The sequence below is a fragment of the Erpetoichthys calabaricus genome, chromosome 15 (genome assembly GCF_900747795.2).
Source record: "Erpetoichthys calabaricus chromosome 15, fErpCal1.3, whole genome shotgun sequence".
NCBI classification, from domain to species: Eukaryota; Metazoa; Chordata; class Cladistia; order Polypteriformes; family Polypteridae; genus Erpetoichthys; species Erpetoichthys calabaricus.
Window position 1 is genome coordinate 7,346,860 of NC_041408.2, and position 26,119 is coordinate 7,372,978.

The window sequence follows — 26,119 nt, forward strand, 5'->3', positions numbered from 1 at the left end:
ATGAAAAATCGATCATAAAATCAGACCCCGACTTATACACCCGTTCAAAAATTTTTTTTTTTTTTTTAATGTCTTCTTGCCTCCTCCAATCTCGCATCAGTTTCTCAGACACATCGAATTTTGTTGCAGCAGCGCAGCTACTCATTTCTTTTGCCACTTCGACGACGTTAAATTTAAAACCAGCTCCATATTCTCTTCTGATTGAATGCTCCATTGCAGATAAGGGATGCTCTTACGATACAAGTGTATGAGGGCGTGGGAAACAAAAAAACAGTGCAAACATCGCTTCGGAATAGTTCGGGTATTACCGTGTGGTCACGTGGGCACAATACAGAGAAGAAAAAAGGCAATGTGCTCCATGGTGACTCTCTCAGGTGGGCGTTGCGCTATTGGTCCAAGAGATTACGATATGCCGAGTCCCACATTCGACTTATACAAATGACATTATAAAATACCGGAAATTATATGATAAAATCAAGCCCCGACTTATTCGCGGAAGAACTTAAACGCGAGTATATACGGAATGTATTTAAAAAAAATAAAATAAAAATCAAGAAGTGTAGAGGCCACAAGGCACTCAGATCCTCTCTTCTGTAAAAATGGTGATTTATTTATTTTAATTCAGGGATGCAAAGAGTGCACTCAGCCTCGACTCTGCTTGTGCCCACGACTGCTACTGTATTGTGAACAGAGCTTAGGAGGCCAATGTCCTTCTGTTCGAGTTCAATCATCTTTGACTTTTATACCACAAAGCTACTTGCACAATGGAAAAGCAGCATGGGAGCATATTATGACAATTCAGTCGCAGAGTTCTGTGTGCATACGTTCCACTATCTGACGACCAGTTCAACATTGTCATCACTATCGTTTGATTCAACTAATGGGTTAGTTTCAGTTTGATCTAAAACTGACTTTACAGCTTCTCGTTTACACTCCATTGTGTTTTGAATGATGACTCCGCTCCACTCACGAATACTGACGAGTTAAGAGTGTCAAAACCCATATAAACATTCATGTTTTTTTACTGCATGATGTTATTTTATCCACTAGATGGCAGCAGAATACAGTTAAGAGTTTTTTCAGGCTTAACACTGAAGCAAATCATTCCAGGCAGACTTTAGCCAAATGTAAGGAAGCTTTTCTTCAAATGAAATAAAATACCAAGTAGTGTGGTGGAGATTTAAGGAACTTTTCAGCTCTTGACTGGATGTTATTTTGGACAACCAAGGGGAAGAGGATGGACAAAAAGCTTGTTGGGCTGAATGTTCTGGTCTCGTCACCACTCTTCTAATGCTCTAATTCAGGGGTGTCAAACTCTGGTCCTGGTGGGTCACAGTGGCTGCAGGTTTTCATTCTAACCCTTTTCCTAATAAGTGACCAGTTTTCACTGCTAATTACTAAGGATTCAGTGCTCTGAATTGATTCTTTTCTTCATTAAATGGCAGCCAAACAGAAACGAGATGTGAAATGAGCCAACCGATGAGCAGCTGAATTGGAACGTCCAACTCCAGCCAATTTCACTCCAATCACTTTCTTAATGAGAAGCCGATTCTTGCTGTTAATTTAAACCCGTTAATTCCATGGCTTGTTGCTGCTCTCATTCTGTCACAGCAGACATTTCCAAAACTGTTGATTTTTCTAAGAACACCGTCACAATGTTTTGGTGACCTCAGAATTACTGAGACCTTCACCTTTCTTTATTTTCAGACTAGACGTTCCCCGCGGCTCCACCTGCGTAGTAGTGAAACAGGACGAACTTTAGAAATCAACAAACAAAAAAGGTATCAATAGCTAAGCAGAGAAAAGTTAGGGTTAGGGTTACTCCCCTTGGCCCACAGCCTCCGTCTTGGAATGTTCAAGCAAATTCTAGAAAAAAACTCGATCTAAATCCATGAAGTAGTTCTTTTGTTTGCTAGCTAAGCGGATGTAAGATATGCCCCAAGGCGGGCCCTGCCACCCCTCCACTCGGCCCGCTGCGTCTCTCTCGGATTTACGCAAATAAATCGGTACCACAAGAAAACTATGAGACTTAGCACAATGAGAGAAGTCACAAAATCAACCGGAATGTTCAAGCAAATTATAGAAGAAAACCTAATCTAAACCGTTAAGTAGTTCTCTCGTGAAAAGCGAGACAGACATACAGAAAGACGTTGGATTTTATATTTATATAAAAAAATCCTTCGACGTGACGAGACTTTTGGAAGAGAGATTTTTTTCAAGTCCCGCAAGACGAGACTTTTGCCTTGACATTTTTTCAAGTCACACCCTCCTCTCAAACATTTTCAAACAAGACCTCACCTCTCATTTGTGTGAATGCTTTTGTCAGACACACTTCCTGTACTCTCAGCTCTTATACATTAACGTTTTCCTCATGTTAAGTTCCCAATTAAAGACTTCTGTCCAAATCTTATTGAAGAATTTCATCACGAAGGGTTATCAACATAAACAATAAGTACACAAGCAATCCTAGCATCGAGGAAGTCAAACGAATTTACGCAAAAAATGTCAATCGGTTACACAGCAAATTGTTTAAATGCGTATCAATAGACTCTGCTGAAACAGTCGGTGGTGATCGTGCGGAAGATGAAAACAACTTACAATATCTACAATCGCTAACACTGTACGGTCTTCCTCCACACAAATTACTGTAGAAAGGAGGATGTATCCAAGAAAGGTAATGTAGTACATCTTCCACGGATAACATTAGAAACCAAAGGAGATCTTGATATGCCATTCATATTAAAACGATAACAGTTTCCGGTTAGAATAGCTTTTGCAAAGATAATTAACAAATCTCAGAGCCAAACATTCGAAAAAATTATTTAATAGAGAGAAAGAAACTAAATTCAATAATGGGCAGTTATACATTGCATTGATGCATATGTAATAATTCCCATGAAAATAAAAATCTGTTTAAATTGTACAACCGCATCCCCAACCGCAAAGAGGCTAATGCATAGCGCAGGCCTGAGGGTTGGCGAGTGAAGCAAGCAGGTGGCAAAGCCCTCTAGTGTGTGTGTATATAGAGAGAGATAGATAGAGATACATTAATATATATATATATATATATATATATATATATATATATATATATATATATATATATATACATATATATACACATACATATACACAGTTGGAGATCCACGAAGGGAGAAAAAAACGAATCACGTATCATAAAAAAGTTTTATTCCTGAGCTTTTATTTATATATATATATATATATATATATATATATATATATATATATATATATATATTATATATATATATATATATATATATATATATATATATAGACAGAGAGAGATATTATATATGTAGAGAGAGAGAGAAATTGATTGTGTGATGGGCACAGGTGAGCTGGTCATGTGGCAGTTCATTTTCTGTCTCATTATGATTTGGTTATTAATTAAGGAAAAAGAAACAACAAAGGGGCCTGAATCGAGTTAATTCAAATTAAGGCAAATGACGTTAATTAGCAGCAAAAACTAATCTTCTTGTCACTAATGAAAAAGATTGTTAGAATGAAAACCTGCAGCCACTGCGGCCCTCCAGGCGCAGAATTCGATACCCCTGCTCTAATTATACATCAACCCCAGATCTGACTCGGGCTTAACCAGAATTACACAGAATTCAGTTATCACCAAAGAGGTTAAGATGTCCGCGGCGACTCGTTGCTTTTCCACACACCCTCACTCTTTAAGTCTGAGCTTCACTCTTTCCACACAAATATCTTACAGCGCTGCTCATCATGGATGCCGGAGACACTTCACCCCAAACCCCCAAATTCTACCCTCTTCTCTGCACACCATGACAAAAATACAAGATGGAATGCACTTATTTGCAGATCTTTATTGTGAGAAATGTTTTTAAGAACACCATTCATGATTTGCAAATACAAAGCAGTAAGTTATAAATGAATACATTCTGTTCATAAATGGCTATTTAAACTGCTATTTATATATAATATTTATATTCTGAACAAGGCCAAGAGTGCCAATACACTCAGGAAAAGAGTCGCGAGTAAATACTCCTTGATTTCTGCTCAGGGCAGGAGCAGACGTTTGATTATAAAAAAAAAAAAAAAGTGGGAGAGAGGAGTTCAATTCAAATGGAAGAAAATAGACCGTTCCGTTAAAAAAAAAAAATAATAATGCGACTTAACATTTTGGAAAGATAATATACATGACAAAAAGTGCATTTCGTATGATCGTTTTCTTCAAGGGCTTTATAAAGAGGTGTATAAAACAAGTAATATAGGAAGAGAGATAATATAACACAAAACCCTTCAATTTTGGAGTCTCTGCTTTCAAAATGTTAATACCATAAATGCCAAAAGTACGTTATACTGCTTAACTAGAAAAGGACTAATATCTATCTTTTTATACAAAGAACTGCATGCAGGTTTAATACAAATTAAATCGGTTACAACTATGTAATATTTCAAAAAAAAAAAAAAAAAAAAAGTCTACGCTTAATACAATAATAGATTTTTTTTGGTTAAGAGTCACAGGAGCTTATAATACATTTCTTTTTAATTATTATGCTGCCTATTGCAAAAATATACAAAGCAAGTTTACGCCCCCCTCCTCTATAAATACTAGGCTAGGTCCGATTACTTAAGAGAATGTCACACCTTTAAAGGAAGAGTATCCTGGTGGCAAAGCTCGCTCGCTTTGTCCCATATTTCAAATAGCGGAAAGTATTATCTGCTCCCTCGTCTTTTTTTGCGTCTTCCAAGTAGACGAACATTGAAAGCTCCGATTGCGTAGTTAGGTTATTTATTTTCTTTTTTTTTTTTATTTTAAACAAACGGTTAACCTGACTGCGTCCATCGCACGGAGTTTGGCCACCGTCTGCAATGTAATCAGAAGGTACTTTAGATAAGCGGTGGCTCGGTCGTGATTCCCACAATACGTACACATCTTCTGCTTAGCCTTTCGCTTTGTGCAAATGAAAAGCTTGTAGTGTAAGCTAGAAGACCAAAGTCCACAATAATTCCACGCCCCCCCGCCCCGGGCCAAAATATTATTACGTACAGAATCCTGACAGGTTTGGCACTAAATTATCAGAGTTTGAGTATATTACTGTGCCTGATCATTAATTAGAATTTGCTCTCATCAAGTGCATACTGTTTGCTAGTGTATCCCATGGTGGATAGAATTCTAGGGGGTCCAACTGCAACCACTCAGGGGGGAAAAAAGTGGGGGGTTTAAAAAAGGGAAAACAAAAATTTGGAGATCTGCTTTAATGGGGCACAGCCACACCACTCGGCTTTGCAATGGTGAATTTACAGAGCTTCAAACTCGTCGATCCTCTGCTTGGTGTTGCCTTGTCGAATTTGCCTCAGGGTCTTGTACTTGTCGCGGCCCGCCCGCACGTTCTCCGTATGGATCAGGTCATTGTGGGTCTTCTTTGTTTCATCTCTGGCCTGGGCCAACTCCGAGCTTAACGCCTAAAGGCATTCAAGTGAAAGGAAACACAAAAAGGACACGTCAGTTTATTATCTCATGAACGACAGACCAAAAAAATCAGGTCACACGTGTGGCACCGAAATCAGAAATTTGATAGAAAGACAGACGAGACCATTCAGTCCATCAGGCTCGTTTGTTTCGCTACTCTGGCCCAAGATCCTTCTTAAAGGTCATCCAGGTTTCTGCATCCAACCCCATTGTCTTGGTAGTTGATTCCAGATTCCCAAAATACTTGTGTGTAATGAAGAGATTCCTGGCTTTGCTTCTAAACGCTCTTCCCATTAAAATTTCCAATGTTGTCCTCAAAAACGTGATTTGGCACCAAGTTGAAAGAATTCAGCAAGATCTACTTTATTAAAAGTAAAATTTTGAACATCTGTGTATTTATCAATTATCTCAAGCGTAGGAAAACGGTTCTAACAGGCTCGGAAAAATCTCAGAGTGACACAAACTTGGTGCCATTCCTAGAAGTGCGTAGAAGTAAGTCTTTCCAATTTAGGAAGCTACTCCAACTTCACCAGGATGGAGGAGAGCTCAGGAGATGTCTTAACTCGCTAGGAGCTGCGCTCACCCAGAGACATTCCGGGAATGGCAGAATGTTTTGGAACCGCTGGACAACATTGACCACCGACAGAGATGGAACAATATCCGGAGCAAATCTTCTACCTCACGTGATTGCTCCATCTTTGCAAAGAGGCCAACAAAATGAAACTTTTAGTAATGTTACCTTCTTTTGGCTTACGGGGAAAGTGCAGCTTTGCAACAGTGATGATGCAGCAGTGTCACAGCTAACCGTTTCTGGAATTTGTCCATTAAACTTTGAACGCTCATTACGACGCATGAGGTAATGCACAGATTTCTACATTTCCCCCACCACTCCACAGTGAGGTAATTCTAATGCAAAACCGACACATAAATCATTCCTCCAAGTGTGGATGATCATGCTTTGGTGAACCACAAATGGGATCACAGTACCAGCACACAGGTGGGTCATGGATGGAAGCCGAGCTATTCTTAATGTTGTGGCAAAATAACAATTACATGTAGCTTCGCACAAATATCCTACCTTATTATGGTTTCCTTCTCCTATTTCTTTATATATTTATTATCCTCATGATCTTTGTGGTGAAGTTAGTGTTGGAAAACTATAAAATGGCATCACGTTTTCTAAGGAAACTACAAAACTCCTTCACGAGTGCCATTTTGTGGCTTGAGGCATTGTAAAAATCAAGATGTTGCTCAATCTCAAATGTGAACTCCCCTGTCCAAACACAGCAGAGTTTGGAAGCGCTGCACAGTTATTATCGCACCTTTCTACCGCAGCTCCTGAAACTTCACCAGGGTCTACTTCCCCACCACTCGCTATTAGTGTGTTGGTGCACCACTTAAAATTCATTAGAGGGGACTGAAGAAAATCGGTCGTAAATGGTAACCACCAGTTCATTTGTTACTGAAATCTGTTCATCAGGAGAAGGAGGAGGTGGGGAGGATGCACTGACACAGCATGTTGCTGCACCCACTCCAAGATCCCAAAATTAGGACCCGAGTGCAGTCGTGCAATGGGTGACACCTCAGCACCACAATAGTTTGAATGAAGTGGAACAGTGCGAGGTGGCTGGAGTGCCAATCTTGCCACCAACTCCCAAGTTAGGTAGGGAGAACCTGCTTGCAGGGCTGGATGTAGGTTAACGTCTTATGCAGGACGGAGCAATTGCTGGTTAAGGGCCCAACAGAATGGAATCATGTCTGGCATTTACAGGATTTGAACTGGCAACCTTCTGACTGCTGGCGCAGATTACTAGCCTCAGAGCCACCACTCCCGGCTTATCGATGGGAGGTGGGGGGTGTGGTAGTTGGGGGCAAAAAAATAAATACATTTTTACAAGGAACATTGGTCAGAGTCACACATGGGCAAGTGAGGTCAGGTGTGGAATTTTCCACTTGTGTCATCATGTTGGCACTAAAAAGGTTTTGGATTTTGGAAATTTGGATTAGGGATACTAAATTGGATACTAATTTGGATTAGGGAGCAGGTTGAGGAGACCCTGGAGAGGTGGAGATCTGCTCTAGAAAGGAGAGGAATGAAGGTCAGTAGGAACAAGACAGAATACATGTGTGTTAATGAGAGGGAGGTCAGTGGAATGGTGAGGATGCAGGGAGGAGAGTTGGCAAAGGTGGAGGAGTTTAAATACTTGGGATCAACAGTACAGAATAATGGGGATTGTGGAAGAGAAGTGAAGAAGAGAGTGCAGGCAGGGTGGAATGGGTGGAGAAGAGTGTCAGGAGTGATTTGTGACAGACGGGTATCAGCAAGAGTGAAAAAGGAAGGTCTACAGGACGGTAGTGAGACCAGCTGTGTTATATGGGCTGGAGACGGTGGCACAGGAGACAGAGCTGGAGGTGGCAGAGTTAAAGATGTTAAGATTTGCATTGGGTGTGAGGAGGATGGACAGGATTAGAAAGGAGGACATTAGAGGGTCAGCTCAGGTGGGATGGTTGGGAGACAAAGTCAGAGAGGCGAGATTGCGTTTGTTTGGACATGTGCAGAGGAGAGATGCTGAGCATAAGGAGAGAAGGGTGCTAAGGATAGAGCTGCCAGGGAAGAGGAAAAGAGGAAAGACTAAGAAGGTTTATGGATGTGGTGAGAGAGGATATGCAGGTGATGGGTGTAACAGAACAAGATGCAGAGGACAAAAAGATATGGAAGAAGATGATCCGCTGTGGCAACCCCTAACGGGAGCAGCTGAAAGAAGAAGAGGAGGATTAAGGATACTAAAACTGTATTCATATATAGGCGTAACTGAGGAATGGTTGAATAATGTACAACTGTGTATATTTTAGATAGTGGACACAGCGTGCATGCGGTATTTAGGACGCCTAGAACTCTGTCTCATCACGGTCTGCGCGGTGAGTCAGTGAGACTATTCCCAGGGTATACTGGTTTATAGATTTATTGTATGGATCCTAACATATTTTTTACTCTTAATTGGGTCAGTATGGGTAATGGGAGTGTGTGTGTGTGCATATGAGCATATACTGCGAAAGACGGGCCATCCCACTCACGTCTGGCTCCTTCCGTGTGCCTAATACAGAACTACCAGATTAAGCTTCTGATTTCTGCAAGCAGTTAAACATCAGTGGATGGTAGATCCTCATAATTTGGAAAATGTAGCTATTAGAAAAGTGCCATTTCCTGATTGGGTAAGCTACTTTTATGAACTTTAATAGAAAAGAACCAACTCCAGGAAGCACTTCTGTAATCCAAGAGTTGTGGGAATTGGGACCCAACTCCCATGAGTCAGAATTGAAGCAGAAACCTCGACAGCCTTCAAGAAGGATCTGGACGAGATATTAGGGGAGCTTTACTACTGTATTAGCTAAACAAATGAGCTTCATAGACCAAATGGTCTCCTCTTTTGTCAAATTTCGTATGTTCTAATTATCTAAACAACCTTCATTTTTAATGAGAGTTACTTGGTATTGAGGAACTTAACTTGAAAATACACGCCATCGCCTGATCAACGTCATCAATGGAACTTTACAACTAAAGAGACGGTTATCAGGAGTATTTCCGTCAGACCATTCCTTGGTGGATTCTCTTTAAATTTAAAATGGCAAATATATCACATCCAAATAACTTTTAATCTCCTACCAGAAGCTGCTGCTGCACCCGCTCATTTTTCTCAGCCTCCGTGATGCGCTCCTCTTCCTTGCGGTGATCAACGATGCCCTCATTCATCAGTTCGGCGCTGTAGCTGCTGTGGTTTTCTTCAGCTTCGTCTTGATCGTTGTCGTCAATGTGGTCATATACTGGGGGTGGGGGCGGAGGTGGGGCCATCATCACCAAGTGCAGCTCCTCTTTAGTCTTCACCAAGTCATCCTGTGCTTCTCTGGCCTTAAATAACAATTACAATTGATATTATCTCTCTATTATAAAAGAAAATCTTGAGACGAGACGAGACTATTGCCAAGAGATTTTTTCAAGTCCCACCCTCCTCTCAACCATTTCCGGTTCACGGCCCACGAACCCAGTCCTCTCACCTCTCATTCGTGTTCCTGCACTCTCAGCTCTTATAAATTTTAACGTTTTCCACACTAAGATCCCAGTAAAAGAAGACTTACTATGTCCAAACCTTATTGAAGAATTTCATCCCAAAAGGTTATCAACAGAAGAAATGAGTACACGGGCAATCCTAGCACCGAGAAACGATGAAGTCAAACGAATTAACGTGAAAATTGTCGATCAGTTACACAGCAAATTAGTTAAATGCATATCAATAGACTCTGCTGAAACAGTTGGTGGTGATGGTGCGGAAGATGAAAACATCAACTTACAATATCAGGAAGAATATCTACAACCATTAACACCATCTGGTTTTCCACCGGCCGAATTACTGCAGAAAGAAGGACGTATCATAATGTTATTGCGTAATTTATGTCTGAGTGATGGGCTATGCATTAGGAGAAGATTAGTTGTATTCAAAATTGGCTGAACAATTCTGACATGTAAAATTTTAACAGGCGACAAGTAATGTAGTACATCTTCACGGGATAACATTAGACACCAAAGGAGATCTTGATACGACATTCTTATTAAAACATTTACAGTTTCCCATGAGAATAGCTTTTGCTATGACAATTAGCAAATCACAGAGACAAACATTCGAAAAAGTCGATTTATTAGAGGGAAAGAAAGATATTCAGTCACAGCCAGTTATATGTTGCGTTGTCACGATGAAAGTCCAAGGACGGAATCAAAATTCAATACGATATTGACAAAGTTAATTCCAAATACCGTTTTTACTGATATTTTACAGTAAAAGTTTAAAAAGTACTTGCGTGTTAATTTCAAAGCCAAACAGAGCGAAAACATAACACGCAACATGAAACAATTTTCTTTCGATTTATTACGTTTTACTATGGTTAATTACTCGCTGTAATGTAAAATAGTTCTATTATGCACATGTAACAATTCCCCTGAAAATAATCTGTTGAAATTGTACATTCACTTACCCATTCACGAGCGGCAGAGCCACAAAGTGGCTAGTGTGTAGCGCCTGCCTGGGGGTTGGCGAGTGAAGTGAGCAGTTGGCAGCGCCCCCTAGCACTCCAAAATAATAATAAAATCAAATATTCCCATATTCGACAAACGGCTGTTAAACACGGTTCCTAAACCACAGTCTGAAATAAACTTTACTGGTCACTTCCACCCTTCGGTGTTCCTGATTTAGGTCCCACTTTATTGACACCGTCATTTGTACTGCAGATGTAGACAATACTGACAATAGAGGAGACTTCATGTTAATTCGACACTAAATTAAGAATTTCACTACACTGTTTATAAGTGATAAGCTTAATAATCATATCTGAACAGACATTTGCTGACATGAAACTATAGTTTCTGCAGTGAAATTTGCCCTTCATCTCCCATGAGCCACCAACCAAAAAGTTGCAATCACAAAGAACAATACACTATAAAATAAAAATATTCACCATCATGCTAGCGGGAGACAATGGATGGATGGATCACCATCATGCTACTTGGTTTTCATGGCTTTAAGATTTGCAAAATCGAGTGAGAGAGGAATTTTGGGATCACATCTCTAAAATGGAGAAGGTCAAACTAGTTTAACAGCAGTGTAGGTTTATGAATAAGAGAACAAGTGATGCGAAAATCTGAATAATTTTCTATTTGGATATTCGCACATGACATCTGAATGTCAATAATTCAACAACGTACGTTTGGGGAGATCTTCCAGTAAAGGCTTTTGTCGAAACTTTGTTACTACATGGGAAGAGTGGCAGAACTTCCCATACAGAAGCATTCACATTCACTTCCATTCTATTATTTTAGACTATAAAAGTCGTAGAGTAAGAAGAATTGAACAAAATTGTCAAATTTCATTTATTGCAGAAAATTGTTACATTACATTTCATCATATTTCTGCTATATGCAGCTCCATTTGGCTGTATGCCGGTCCCAGAGTCTACAGATCATTGCAGTTAAGACAAGATGGGTCTGGTGTGGGTGACTGGTACACAAACATCTAAAAATCGAACTTCGATTCTCAACGTGGCGCAGTGGTAGTGCTGCTGCTTTGCAGTAAGGAGATTGCGGGTTCGCTTCCCGGGTCCTCCCTGTGTGGAGAGCGCTTTGAGTAGTGAGAAAAGTGCTATATAAATGTAAAAAACACTGGGTCCCTGTAAAGCAGTGCTTCTCAATCACTGATAACCCACTTTGGACCGGTGGGTTGCTCCCTGTCATGGCCAGCATTCAGATTTTCTGCAATCTGAGCTCCAGTAGCTCTTTTGTGGGATCAGACCAGACAGGTCCACCTCCGCTCCTCCCCACATGCAATAGCAGCAGCTTTGGGCATCCATGACCCAGTCACCAGTCCATCTGTTGTCCTTCCTTGGATCACCAAGCACTGCATACTGGCAACACTCCACAAGAGCTTCTGTTTTGGAGAAGCTCTGACAACAGATGTCCAGCCATCACAATTTGTCCCTCGTCAAAGCCGCTGAGATCCTTACGCTTGCCCTTCTTTGCTGCTTCCAACACACCACCTTCAAGAACGGGCTGTTGGCTTGCTGCTTTAATATATTCCCCCCACCCTTTGACAGGTGCCACTGTAACAAGATGATCAATGTTTTTCACTTCACCTGTCCGTGTTTTGAAGGTTGTGGCTGATCGCTGTACTTGTGCAGTACTTGCAATAATGATCCCATCTCATCGTCAGACCAGAAAAACTCTCTTTTGTTTTTTGTATTCGCCAATGCTGTTCTCTGTGTGTAAAACACAAACTGCAAATGAATGTCTAGCGTGGAAGACACTTCCTCTTCTCATTTCTACCGATGTGTAAATGACCGGCTACGTCTTATGCATTTTTAGCCATTTTAGTGTGGGTGGAGATGCCCATTAACGTTTCTGATGGACCGACGTGGCTGAGTATACAGTTTAGAGGGGTTAAGGTAAGGAGAGTGTTTTGGGTAGGCAGAATTTGCAATGATCTCCCAGCTGCGTGTATTCCTCCCCAGCTGGTGTAGAAGGTTTCTTAAACTTTTTTCCTCTCGCAACCCAATCTTGCCCCTCTTAATGTCTTCTAAATATAAGCCATGAGAACCATCAGAGCTTCGATTGTTTGGATCTCACTTGGAGAATTGATAAGGATTCTCAAACCGTTCAGCGTTAGGTCAAGGGAGATCAATAGAGCAATGTTGATTGCTTAATCGACCACTCTGGACTCCATATGTGACCTATTGCAATGAAATGAAAGAGTGACTCATGAAATAATGACTGCAACCCGCAACCAAACAGTTTAAGAAAAACTCTGCTTTAAACTATCCAGATATTTGGATTTCTTATCTGTTTTACTGAGAACCGCCATAGACAGTCATATTCCCCTGCCTCTTGGAGAACAATCACCGACATCATGATGGAGCAACGTCAATTGCTTAAACAACCTGCACAACCCCCCATCGCAAGACACTTCACAAACTGTACGTGACTCATTCCCATTGCATACAGCAGTATGTCGTGACCTTACGCGACTCAACAGTGGCAACCCGTGAACTTATATCTTAGTTGAAGATATCTCTTTATCTCTATATAGAGATAGACAGATACATACATACAGTCATGAAAAAGTTTGGGAACCCCTCTTAATTCTTTGGATTTTTGTTTCTCATTGGCTGAGCTTTCAAAGTAGCAACTTCCTTTTAATATCTGACATGCCTTATGGACACAGTAGGATTTCAGCAGTGACATTAAGTTTATTGGATTAACAGAAAATATGCAATATACATCATAACAAAATTAGACAGGTGTATAAATGTGGGCACCCCAACAGAGATATGACATCAATACTTAGTTGAGCCTCCTTTTGTCCTCTAAACGTTGTCCTCCTATAGCCTCTGATGAGTGTCTGATTCTGGATGGAGGTATTGTTGTCCATTCTTCATACAAAATCTCTCCAGTTCAGTTCAATTTGATGGACAGCCTGCTTCAAATCATCCCATAGATCGTCAATGATATTCAAGTCAGGGGACTGTGACGGCCATTCCAGAACATTGAACATCTCCCTCCGCATGAATGCCTTTGTAGATTTCCAACTGTGTGTTGGGTCATTGTCTTGTTGGAATATCCAACCCCTGCATAACTTCAACTTTGTGACTGATGCTTGAACATTATCCTGAAGAATTTGTTAATATTGGGTTAAATTAATCCAACCCTCGACTTTAACAAGGGCCCCAGTCCCTGAACTGGCCGCACAGCCCCCCCACAGCATGATGGAACCTCCACCACATTTGACAGTAGGTAGCAGGTGTTTTTCTTGGAATGCGGTGTTCTTCGTCCACCATGCAAATCGCTTTTTGTTCTGACCAAATAACTCCATTTGTGTCTCATCAGGCCAAAGCACTTTGTTCCAAAATGAATCTGTCTTGTCTAAATGAGCATTGGCATACAACAAGCGACCGTTTGTGGCGCGAGTGCAGAAAGGGCTTCTTTCTTATCACCCTGCCATACAGATGTTCTACGTGCAAAATGCGCTGAATTGTAGAACGATGTACAGATACACCATCTGCAGTGAGATGTTCTTGCAGGACTTTGGAGGTGATCTGTGGGTTGTCTGTAACCATTCTCACAATCCTGTCCATATGCCGCTCCTGGATTTTTCTTGGCCTGCCAGACCACCTGGGTTTAACAGCAACTGTGCCTGTGGCCTTCCATTTCCTGATTCCATTCCTTACAGTTTAAACCTCTGAGATGGCTTTTTGTAGCCTTCCCCTAAACCAGGAGACTCAACAACCTTTGTTTTCTGATCTTTGGAGAGTTGCTTTGAGGATCCCATGCTGTCACTCTTCAGAGGAGAGTCAAAGGGAAGGAAGCACAACTTGCAATTGACCACCTTAAATACCTTTATATCTCATGATTGGACACACCTGTCTATGAAGTTCAAGGCTTAATGAGCTCATCAACCAATCAGCATTGAGCAGTGACAGACATTCAAATCAGCACAATGACAAGGGGACCCACATTTGTGCACAGCCAGTTTTTCACATTTGATTTAATTTCATACAACTAAATACTGCGTCACTAAAAATCTTTGTTCAGAAAACACCGCAGTACTCAGATGATCCTAGGAAATAAAAGACATACCTCTGTTATCTTTGTTGTTGAAAGGAGAGTCGATTATTATGCAGGCTGAGAGGGGGTCCTAAACTTTTTCATATAGCTGTATATATATATATATATATAGAGCGTAGATTACCACAGACAGTCATATTCCCTGTCCCTTGGAAAACCGTCACCGACATCATGGTAGAGCAACATCGATTACTTAAACTACCTTCACCAACCCATCGTGAGACACGTCACAAACCGTACGCGACCCATTTCCCATCAAATACAACAGTGTGTCTTGATCTTATGCGACCAAACAGCACCAACCCTAAGTTAAGAAACCGTGTTTTTGAATTTAACAATACAGTGTGGTTTCCCCCCCATTTTTTTTTTTTTTTTTTAATTAAGGGATCTGTTGTCACACCAACATTTTAAGGTTTGCTCAAACTTAACACATAAAACACAAGGAGGAAAACTTACTCTTAGTTGCCACTCGTTTGCTTCGTCTTCTTTGCGCCTCTTAGCATCCTCTAGGAGTGAAATTCTTGCTGTGTATTCTGCCAACTCTGCAGCCTAAGGTGGGGGGCAAGAAAATAAATAAATAAATGTCAGAGTCCACCTACAACTGTCAGTCCTCCCTCAATAGCTCGATTTATTGTGTGGCAATTTATTTGAAGATTGATGGCATCTCTGCTGCAGCAGACAAAACTCTGGTCAACAAGCATTTTGCTATTGGGATTGTTTCATCTCTACTTTAACACATTTCACTTGCTGACTCCAAATCTCAACACCATTTTTCGCTCAGCAGCACGTCTCGTTTTTTAGTTATGATGTTCCAGGTCTTGGACAGCTAGGGTGACTGGACAGTAAAGGCGATGCGTTTCAGCATTTAAGAAATAAGTTTGGTCTCGAGAAAAGTGAAGCCAAAATTAAGGAAGGTGTTTTTGTTGGCCCTGAAATCTGTGAACTGATGCTTGACGACGAGTTCAAAAGGAAACTGAAGCCCACTGAATCAGCGCCCTCATTCGTGCGGGTTGTCCAGAATTTTCTTGACAGTCACAGAGCAGAGAATTATACTGAGCTTGTGGAGAACCTGCTGAACGTTTATGAGCTTACGGGAGCCAGAATGTCACCGAAGACGCATTATTTTTACATTCTCCTCTCAACTTTTTTCCACCAAATCTAAGTGACGTCAGAGATGAATATGGGGAAAGATTTCATCAAGATACAAAAAGGTGATGGAAAACCGATAATCGGGGAAAATTTTACTCTGAGCATGATGGATGACTGTTGGTTCATACAAAGAGAGACGGACGTGCAGTACAAGCGCAAAAGCGAGGGCCTCAGACAATTTTGAGCACACTGACCTCGCTTTTATATGGAGGTAAATTGACATAAACATGTTTTAAAGTGTCTCTGGTATCGTCTTCAGAATAAATACATTCGAACAATTTTGGTGGGACATATTGATATTCAAAAGTGTCAAAATGGCTATGATGTGTATCTCAAAATCCTGACGTGCTAGCTTAATTTCGATTTCATATATGAAAATCAGTGTAAAAAACTTAATAGAGAGCTGCTCTGAAGTTCCCAGTAGCAAACAAAACATTTTTTTTGTATACCAGTGTATACAGTAATCCATGACGGGAGTTTCATGTATGTTAAATATGTTCACAGTACCTAAGGAGTCTGTCTAAAGAGAGGGTTCAATTTTATGAATCCATGCATTCTCAGTTAAGTAAAGCAAAACATATGGTAAATAGTCCGTCTTAGACGTGAAAAGCTTAATCTTTTATTTTTATTTCTTCCAAGCAGCTAAGAAAACTGCCTATGCTTATCAGCTCAAGGCCACTTGGCAGTTCGGCCCCTGCTTGCCTGCCTGCTAATTCAGACAGCAGTTTGAGGTGATGACAAGCCAAGGGAAAGTGTGTCCTGCAAGAAAACTAAGTGCCTTTGCTTTAGAAATACTTTTTAACCTTGAGAGACACTTGTACAACAAGTAACAAATTAATTGAGCGTCCCGGTATCTCAAGTGTTGGTCCTCCTGATCCGATTCATCGATGAGTGCATTTCGGACACCTACACAGGCTATGAAGTAATGATGATGGCTAGTTTCGGTCAAGTGATGGTGTAAGCCACTAGGAGGGGGCGTACTGCCACCCTAACCCCCGGCCCCAGACAGGTAGGACACAGGTTCACTCAACACCCGTGTTTAATTTACAGTTTGTGCACACATATCCAACACCGCAATACACAGTTCATTCCCTCCCTTGCCGCCAGTCTTTCTTCCTCAGGCTTGGTCCACTCCTTTTAATCGCCCTCCCAGAAGTGCTCCAGGTGTTTGATGACGTATTTCCGGCTGCACTTCCGGGTGTGGCAGAACCACCACCCACTCAGGAAGAACAGCAGCACCCCCTGGTGGCACCCCGGATCCCAGCTGGGTTGTAGAGATCTCTTATCTCCCATGGGAGCCCTGCAGGAATCCGAGGCACCACTGCCACCTAGCATCTCGGTGGAGGTATTGTTCTGACCAGGCTTGCTCCCCCCGTCCATACAGTGAAGAGGTGTCCCAGCCGGGGTCCTTGTCAATGGAATAAACACATCAAAACAATTTTGGTGGGACAGAGTCCAAACTCCAGATATCGTGTTAATATATTATATTGATATTCAAAAGTGTCAAAGCGTCAATGATGTGTATTTCAAAAACCGGACGTGCTAGCTTAATTCCAATTTCATATATGAAATCAGTGTAAAAAAATTAACAAAGAGCTGCTCTGAAGTTCCCAGAAGCTAACGAAAAGTGTTTTTTTGTAGACCAGTGAGATTTGTAGAGGCTGGGTCTTCATTCTTCAACCCCACAGTCCCAAGATCCGTGGGTTGAGGCCTGCACTCCACAGCCATTGAAGATCACGTAAGGATAGTAAAGACAGCAGAGAACATTATTGGGGCGCCTCTCCCTTCACTACAGCACACATATTTTACAAACACAGTGTCTCCAAGGCCTGCCGCATCGTGCAGGACCCCCTTACACCCCTCACATGGACTTTTCAAGATAAAATACTGCAGCATCAGAGCCAGATCTGCCAGGCTGCGGGAGAGTTTTTACCCCCCCAAGCTGTCAGACTCCTTAACACCAGGCTGCCCCCTGGGATCTTCTACAAGGCCTCAACCACCTCGAAAAACAGAACTTTTATACATGTGAGCCACTGTCCTGTAAAGACGAGTGTGCGGGTAGAGAAGAACTGAAAATCTCATACGGATCTTTAAGGATTTTGACATTCTTGATATCCTTCTGCTGTGAAACATTCTGACCTGTCATTGTTTACACGTCTTCAACAACTATTAGCATACACTGAGTCATGCAGCCATTTCTGTACTACCTCACACTGTGTTGTATTATCTATTTATTTATTGAATATATGTACAGTGGAACCTCGGTTTGCGAGCATAATTCGTTTTGGAAACGTGCTCGCAGTCCAAAGCACTCATGTATCAAAGCAAATTTCCCCATAAGAAATAATGGAAACTCAGATGATTCGTTCCACAACACAAAACTATTCATATATTAGTGTATGACTGTATGTGTATTTTTCTATCAGTATGCTGCTGCTGAAGAATGTGAATTTCCCATTGGGATTAATAAAGTATCTATCTATCTATAAAAATGATTAATACAAAATATAAAGTAAAAATACATAAAACAAATTAACCTGCACTTATGAAAAGAATCATGGCTGGTGTGAGTGAGTTTCTAAACTCTTGTGGGATTCCACTCAACGGGACGGACGACAGGCGGAAGAGCGTCCCAGAGCAATCGCATGCTCCCAACGCTGCAGCAGAAAAGATCGCGGACATGCTATAAGCGCCTCCCGTCGATGGGTGATACAAGGAACAAGAAACATTATAAATGCGTAGTGTGTGTGTATAGGAGAGTGGCAGATCCCGCTATAATAAATAACTGCGCTGTTGCTGTTTCAAGCTGAGCAAAGCTGGTGTCGCTAAAGTACTGAGATTCAGCTTTGTGTTTTGGGGTGCAAGACGGGGACTTGCACGTCACAGCACACACACACAGTCACAATGCTGTAGTAAACAGTATACGCTCATACGGATGTTGACTATATGAGTGAGGCACGCAGACTCAGACGGAGAATAGGAGACGATTACCCACAATCCCACAGCGAGAGAGAGATCAGCTCAGCTGTGATCACATGACGCTCAGCAGACAAAGCGTATACATACTACTTGTATTACAAGACCTCGCTCATTTATCGAGTCAAAATTTATTAAAAATTTTAGCTCGTCTTGCAAAACGCTCGTAAACCAAGTTACTCGCAAACCGAGGTTCCACTGTACATGTAATTGAAAATATAATCAAAAAAACGTAAAATGAAATTTAATTTTTCGAAAATGAACAAAGTTCACTTGCGGTACCGATTTATTTGTGTGAATCCGAAAGAGACGCAGCAGGCCGAGGAGAGGGTGGCAGGGACATCGTCACTCACGTTTCAGCCTCGGGGTGTATCTTCCTTACATCCGCTTAGCTAGCGGACGAAAGAACTACTTAACGGATTTAGATCGGGCTTTTTTCTAGGATTTGCTCGTTTATCAAGTCAAAATTTATTAAAAATTTTAGCTCATCTTGCAAAACACTCGTAAACCAAGTTACAGTGGAACCTCGGTTTGCGAGTATCTAGATTGCACAATACCATACATTGCATCAATGTTCATATTGCTTACACGCCATATTGCTGCTACTTTTTTCTCGTTTTTGCACAATGTCTCGTCTTATTTGTGTTTTAATATTTATTTGCACTTCATGTTGTTACACTGTGGACCCCGAGCTTCACAATTTCGTCTATCTGTATACTTGTATATGGTTGAGATGACAATAAAGTTCGCTGTGATTTTTGATTTTTTTTTTTTTTAAATGACTTCAACGGGCAACATTTTGAAAAGTTGCCTTTGTGATTTATCTATTATTATTATTTTTTTAATTAAATGCAAAGTTAAACACCGTCAGAAGATGAGACACACAAATAAGTGATTCCTGCTGGTAACCCTGGTCTCGTTTAAGACGTTTTTTTCTCATTCAAACCTTTATAAGCGTATGGATGATTGCAAGTAATTAATCAAAGCTGTATATATTTATAAAGCGCTTGTCGGCCCGTACCAGCTGTTCTTGGCTCTTCATTTGGTCCTCCGCCTGTCTGGCCAGCTCCTCTTTGGAACGAACTGCAGCCAAGCGCTCCGTTTCCAGGCGCGATGCTTCTATTTCAGCCCTTCTCCTTTCTTCTTCTAGCTGAATGGCTTTCTGCATCTGATCTTCAAGCTCTGCCGGGAGAAAAGAGATCATTAAAATCAAGAACCATGCATTAATTTGCTTTCGCACAGTTTTTCACGTTTTTCGGCTGGAATCACAGGCTTATTGTTGAACATACCACGGAGCAGTTTAAATTTATTACCGATGGAGTCAGCGACACTTTTCCTGGTCAATTATTTAACAAAAATAAAATAAAGCAATACAACCTCACCAGTCAGTTGCCTTCTAATGTACTTGCTACTAGTAATGCCAATCTACCCCACCTTTTAACTGCATATTTCATAGAAAAAGCAGAGAAACGTGCCTCTTTCCGCCCTCTTGGTCTTTTCCTCAAACTGCTGCAGCCTTATCATGAGCTCCTGCTTTTCTCGCTCCATCTGCTCCTTCTCTTTTTCGATGTTCTCCCTTTTCTTCTTCTCATTTTCCAGCTGAGCTCTGCAGATAACAGCATAACAGCACAAATGACGACCGGGCGAAACAATGGAGGGCATCAGCAGACAAACACGGCGGACGTGGTGCTGGCTAGGAGTGCATCGAGTCCGTAATAAACTAAATCTTGGAGGATTACAACACCATCACTCATGGCTTATCGTGTTGTCTCAGATAACCAGTCAATATTTTACATCTCACGGTTTCATAACAGGCATCACACCCCCCAACATGATTTACGACAATCGAGCACCGCTATTTTGTTTGATTCATATTTCTTCATCTATTAAGTTGACTACTAGAGTCCTATAGGAAGCCAGCTATAAAAATCTGAAAATGCAGTCGAGTGTTTTGTACAACAGAAGGATTTCCCCCTTTAAGGACAACTGTGGCAGCCACCTCAAGCTTAGAGCTGAAACAGAAAATGTTCTCCAATTTAGTATGAAGCCAAAAAATAGGGAGAGGTTAACTCCTGTCATGCATGTGCACCTGGGGGATCAACTTCCTAATTCTGCTGAGGTAAGTTGTACCACTCTGGGATGACAGGGGGCGCTCATGCTAACTCACTCACTCACTCTCTCTCTCTCTCTCCTTTTCCACTCACAGCTCCAAGATGGCCCCCAAGTTTGGTCAACCAATCCACTACAGCACCCAAAGCTGGCCCTGCCCTCTCCAATCAGGTCCCTAGAGGATGGCCTCTGACTTTGGACCCAGACCCCGACCTGGTGTAAGCGCCAATGAGTTACCTGGGCCTCCCTAACCTGAGAAAACCTTCGTTTGTTGGGCTAGTACACTTTACATTTTTTTTTTTGTTTGTGCCTCTGTGCCCAGTTTTTGTTTGTCCCGTTTATTAAACTGGGACAGCCAGCTGCGATCACACCATTCAACACGGCTTGTGAAATTCTGTCCATCGGTTCAACTAGTTTAGTCCTGCATTTTTAATTTTAGAAGTCCTGAAAAGAGCACAGACAGAGCGAGCAAACATCTTCAAACGTTTTAGTCAAACACACGAGCACAACTGGCCTTTTCTTCAGAAGGATCAGTTTGGTATTTTTCAAGTCGAAGCTCTTTCTTCATTAATTTGCCACAAGAAACTGCATTCTTACGTGAAGTAAATTTTATAAATTTAAATTTTGCATCACTCTTAATTAGAGAGCACCTAAAGGAACACAGTAACCGGGAAATATTGGGGCAATACTTCGGGTGATCTGGATTCAGTTTTGTCCAATTCATCTTTGGGGTCTTCTCCACACCCCACGGCCACTATCACCACATCTCTGAATGCCAGCTTCTCCTCTCCACCTCAGAATGCACCACTTCTAAGTAGAGACCACCCAAAGAAACATAACGGGTACATACTGAGGTGATATTTTGAGTTCTCTTTTGTCCAATCCCTCTTTTTTGTGGGGGGTGGGTCTCTCTCTCTCTCTCTCTCTTTCTCACCACACACCACACACACCCAACTTCTGCCATCACCACCTTTGAATGCCAACTTGTCCTCTCCACCTCAGAATGCACCACTCCTAATTCAAGATCACCTAAAGAGACACGATAATAGGTGAACATCAGGACGATGCTTTGGGTAATCTGAATTCCTTTTTGTCCAATTCCACTTTGGGGGGGGGGGGTTTCTCCACACCCCATGGCCACTATCACTACACTTCTGAACAACAAATTGTCCTCGCCACCTCAGAATGCACAACTCCTAGTTAGAGGTCACCCAAAGAAACCAGGTTAGAACCGGGAAATATTTTGAGTAATTTGAGCTCCCTTTTGCTCAGTCCCTCTTTGGGGGGTGGGGGGGTCTCTCTCTATCTCACACCACACACACACCCCTCCACTTCTGAATTCCAACTTCTTCTTCCCACCTCAGAATGCACCACTCCTAATTAGAGATCACCAAAAAAAACATGATAATTGGCAAACATTGGGACGCTAGTTTGGGTGATTTGAATTCTCTTTTGTCAAATCTCACTTTAGGCTGGGGGGTCTCTCTCTCACCACCCACCCACACACCATTTTGGCCATTGCCAGCTCTGAATGCCAACTTTTCCAGTCCTACTTAGAATGCACCACTCCTAATTCGAGATCACCTAAAGAGACACGATAATAGGTGAACATCGGGACGATGCTTTGGGTGATCTTAATTCCCTTGTGTCCAATTCCTCTTTGGGGGGTCTTATCCATACCCCATGGCCACGATCACTACACTTCTGAATGACAACTTGTCCTCTCCACCTCAGAATGCACAACTCCTAGTATGAGGTCACCCAAAGAAACAGAACAGGTAAATACTGGGGTGATATTTTGGGTAATTTGAGCTCCTTTTGTCTAATTCCTCTTTGGGGGGGGGTCGGTCTCTCTCTCTCTTTCTCACTACATACACCCCTCCCCCACTTCTGAATGTCTACTTGTCCTCTCCACCTCAGAATGCAACACTCCTAATTCGAGATCATATAAAGAAACACAACAATCGGCAAACATCGGGTTGATACTTTGGGTGACACAAATTCTCTTTTGTCAAATTCCACGTGGGGCGTGGGGGGGGGGGGGGTGGGTCTCTCTCTCTCACGCACACATCACATACACCATTTCTGCCATTGCCACCTCTGAATGCCAACTAGTCCTCTCCACCTCAGAATGCAACACTCCTAATTCGAGATCCCCTAAAGAAACACAATAACAGGCAAACATCGGGACGCTATTTTGGGCAAACTGCATTCTCTTTTGTCAAATCCCACTTTAGGGGAGCCTCTACCTCACCACACTCACACACCCACCCACCATTTCTGCCATTGTCAACTTTGAATGCCTACTTGTCCTATCCACCTCAGAATGCACCACTCCTAATTCGAGATCACCTAAAGAAACACGGTAATAAGCAAACATCGGGATGATACTTTGGGTGACCCGAATTTTCTATTGTTAAATCCCACTTTTTGGGTCTCTCTCTCTCTCTCACACACACACATCACATACACCATTTCTGCCATTGTCACCTCTGAATGCCAACTAGTCCTCTCCACCTCAGAATGCAACACTCCTAATTCGAGATCCCCTAAAGAAACACGGTAATAGGCAAACATCGGGACGCTATTTTGGGCAAACTGCATTCTCTTTTGTCAAATCCCACTTTAGGGGAGCCTCTCCCTCACCACATTCACACACCCACCCACCATTTCTGCCATTGTCAACTTTGAATGCCTACTTGTCCTCTCCACCTTAGAATGCACCACTCCTAATTCGAGACACGGTAATAAGCAAACATCGGGATGATACTTGGGATTTGACAAGAGAATTCAGGTCACCCAACTTTCTCTGGGGGGGGTCTCTCTCTCACACCACATACACCGTTTCTGCCATTGCCACTTCTGAATGCCAACTAGTCCTCTCCACCTCAGAATGCACCACTCCTAATTAGAGATCACCTAAACAGACAGGATAATAGGCAAACATCGGGACGCTATTTTGAGCAAACTGCATTCTCTTTTGTCAAATCCCACTTTAGGGGGGCTTCTCCCTCACCACACTCACTCACTCTCTCTCTCTCTCTCACACACACACACCCCCACCATTTCTGCCATTGTCACCTTTGAATGCCAACTTGTCCTCTCCACCTAAGAATGCACCACTACTAATTCGAGATCACCTAAAGAGATACGGTAATAGGCAAACATTGGGATGATACTTTTGGTGAACTGCATTCTCTTATGTCAAATCCCACATTGGGGGGGCTACTTTCTCACCACACCAAACCCCCCCACCCCACCACCATCTGGTAATGCTAACCTCTCCATTTGTCGCTGGTGCTTCTCTTCTCTGGCCTGAGCCTTCATCTGCTGGACCTCAATATTATCAGGCTTCCTGCGGCGCATGTACAGCTCATGGTTTCCCATGCACAGCTGAAGAATGCGTTTGTTGATTCTTAGGCGTGGGGCATAGAAGACAAAGTCCTGTGTTCAAGGAGGGAAAAAAAAGAAAATGATCACAACTTCATTCTTTTGAGAAACGGTGCAGGCAATGCTGATAAACGCGTGGCTTGCATTCTACTGCAGTTAGAGAATTCAGTTTCTGTATGAGTAATCTTTTAAACCTGCCGCGTGTTTCGTAATCATTTGTTCAGCCCGACTACACTCGACTTCAAGGTCATCTAATTTGCCTACGAGTATCTAGAAATTTCAGGCATTTCTTGCACAGAAGACTGGAAAGATTACATTTTTATACAATAAATGAAGGAAGGAAGGAAAAACAAACTGATAAGACATTCTTGTTCGGTTCAATGGAAACTCTAAATGGGACCTTTGTGAGCGTGTCTCGATTTTCAGTGCTAACCGGTACATCTAACACAAGTGTCACAGTACCATGGATTAACTGGTAACCATGCAGTGCTCCTTTAACTTGTACCTCTTCTTTCTGAACAGTATAGTGTGTTCTGAGGTGCGTTCACATATAATGGAAGAGGCACCTACTGTGATAACCGTGTCTGTCTACATGAAACAACTCGGCCCCAAATGGTGGTCAGATTTTGTTAAAATTTATCACGCTGATTTAAGGAAAAAAAATTGTCGGGATGGTTCAAATTTTCGTTGAGAGCTCTCAACCATATTATGCGGTCTTGGAGTTTTCAGATTTCAGCAGTTCCCATTGCAGTGAGACGTTCAGCAAAATTACCCCGTTTTACTGGCTAACTAGAAAGATTACAATATGCAAAACTCTGGAGGCGACTCGGGCCCCTTCTTCAGGCAGGATGTAATGATTACCATTAACGTAATTAACGATTACATCTTGCCTGAAGCAGGGGCCCGAGTTGCCTCCTGAGCTTTGCGTATTGTAATGTTCTTAATTAGCCAATAAAAGGGGTCATTTTGCTTAACTGCTCTGCTCACCACATCCATAATAGAACAGAATGCCTTTTATTGTCACTATACACAGGTACAATGAGATTAAAAGCAGCTCCTTCAGTGCAGACATATACAGTATGTAGAACACAAGTAAATAAACAAATGGTGCAAAAAGTTGCAAAAAAAGTTCTGCGACGGTATATACAAATGGAAAGAATAATAACTAAATTGAGTTATTGCACATTATTTAAATACTGGAAAGAATAACTAACTATTGCCCTATTGGGTTATTGCACATAATTTAAATATTGCACAATAATGCTGATCATGTGCAGTGAGTAGTGGATGTTGGACCCTGAGAGTAATGATATTGTACAGTATACAGATATTGCACAGTTATTATCAACACCATTTAGACATTGGATATTGCACATTTGATGGATAGAAGGAAGTCCAGGGGTTGGGGGGTTAGACTGTGTAGTCAGTGCATGTGTGAGTTTAGAATGGTTATGGCTTTTGGGAAAAAACTGTTGTTGAGTCTGTTAGTCCTTGTGATGCCCCTGTAGCGCCTCCCTGAGGGCAGCAGGTCAAACAGATCAGAGCCAGGGTGGCAGCTGTCCTTGATGTTTTTTGCTCTGCTGAGGCAGCGGGAGGTGTAAATGTCCATCAAGGAGGGGAGAGGGCAGCCAATGATATTTGGTGCTGCCTTTACTACTCACTGAAGCCTCTCCCTGTCTGCCATGGTGCAGCTGCCGTACCATACTGTGATACAATACGTCAGCAGGCTCTCGATAGACAAGCGGTAGAAGGTCAGTAGCAGTTTGGAGTCCAGGTTGTGCTTTCTGTGGACCCTCAGGAAGTGTAACCGCTGCTGAGCCTTCTTGATGACTGCTGTGATGTTGTCTGTCCAGGAGATGTCCGCGGAGATA

At 42.0% G+C, this 26,119-nt stretch overlaps 1 protein-coding gene and 1 long non-coding RNA gene across 6 annotated transcripts in view; both read right to left on the reverse strand.

Moving 5' to 3' along the window:
• Positions 1 to 3,834: 3,834 nt before the first annotated feature.
• Positions 3,835 to 26,119, reverse strand: part of ezrb (ezrin b) — a 197,985-nt gene continuing 175,700 nt past the window's right edge. For all 5 annotated transcript variants that reach the window (XM_028820902.2, XM_028820903.2, XM_051919298.1 and 2 more), the window contains 6 exons: positions 24,139 to 24,302; positions 20,225 to 20,355; positions 19,771 to 19,931; positions 15,081 to 15,173; positions 9,129 to 9,371; positions 3,835 to 5,457 (listed from right to left, as the gene is read on the reverse strand). In XM_028820902.2, coding sequence (XP_028676735.1) covers positions 5,293 to 5,457; positions 9,129 to 9,371; positions 15,081 to 15,173; positions 19,771 to 19,931; positions 20,225 to 20,355; positions 24,139 to 24,302 — 957 coding nt within the window. In that variant the 3' untranslated portion in view covers positions 3,835 to 5,292. The remainder of the gene's footprint in view (positions 5,458 to 9,128; positions 9,372 to 15,080; positions 15,174 to 19,770; positions 19,932 to 20,224; positions 20,356 to 24,138; positions 24,303 to 26,119) is intronic.
• LOC127525941 (uncharacterized) lies at positions 21,827 to 23,264 on the reverse strand. The gene is made up of 3 exons (XR_007933549.1): positions 23,179 to 23,264; positions 22,443 to 22,587; positions 21,827 to 21,887 (listed from the first exon to the last, which is right to left on the reverse strand). It is a non-coding gene; the product is annotated as an uncharacterized LOC127525941 (long non-coding RNA).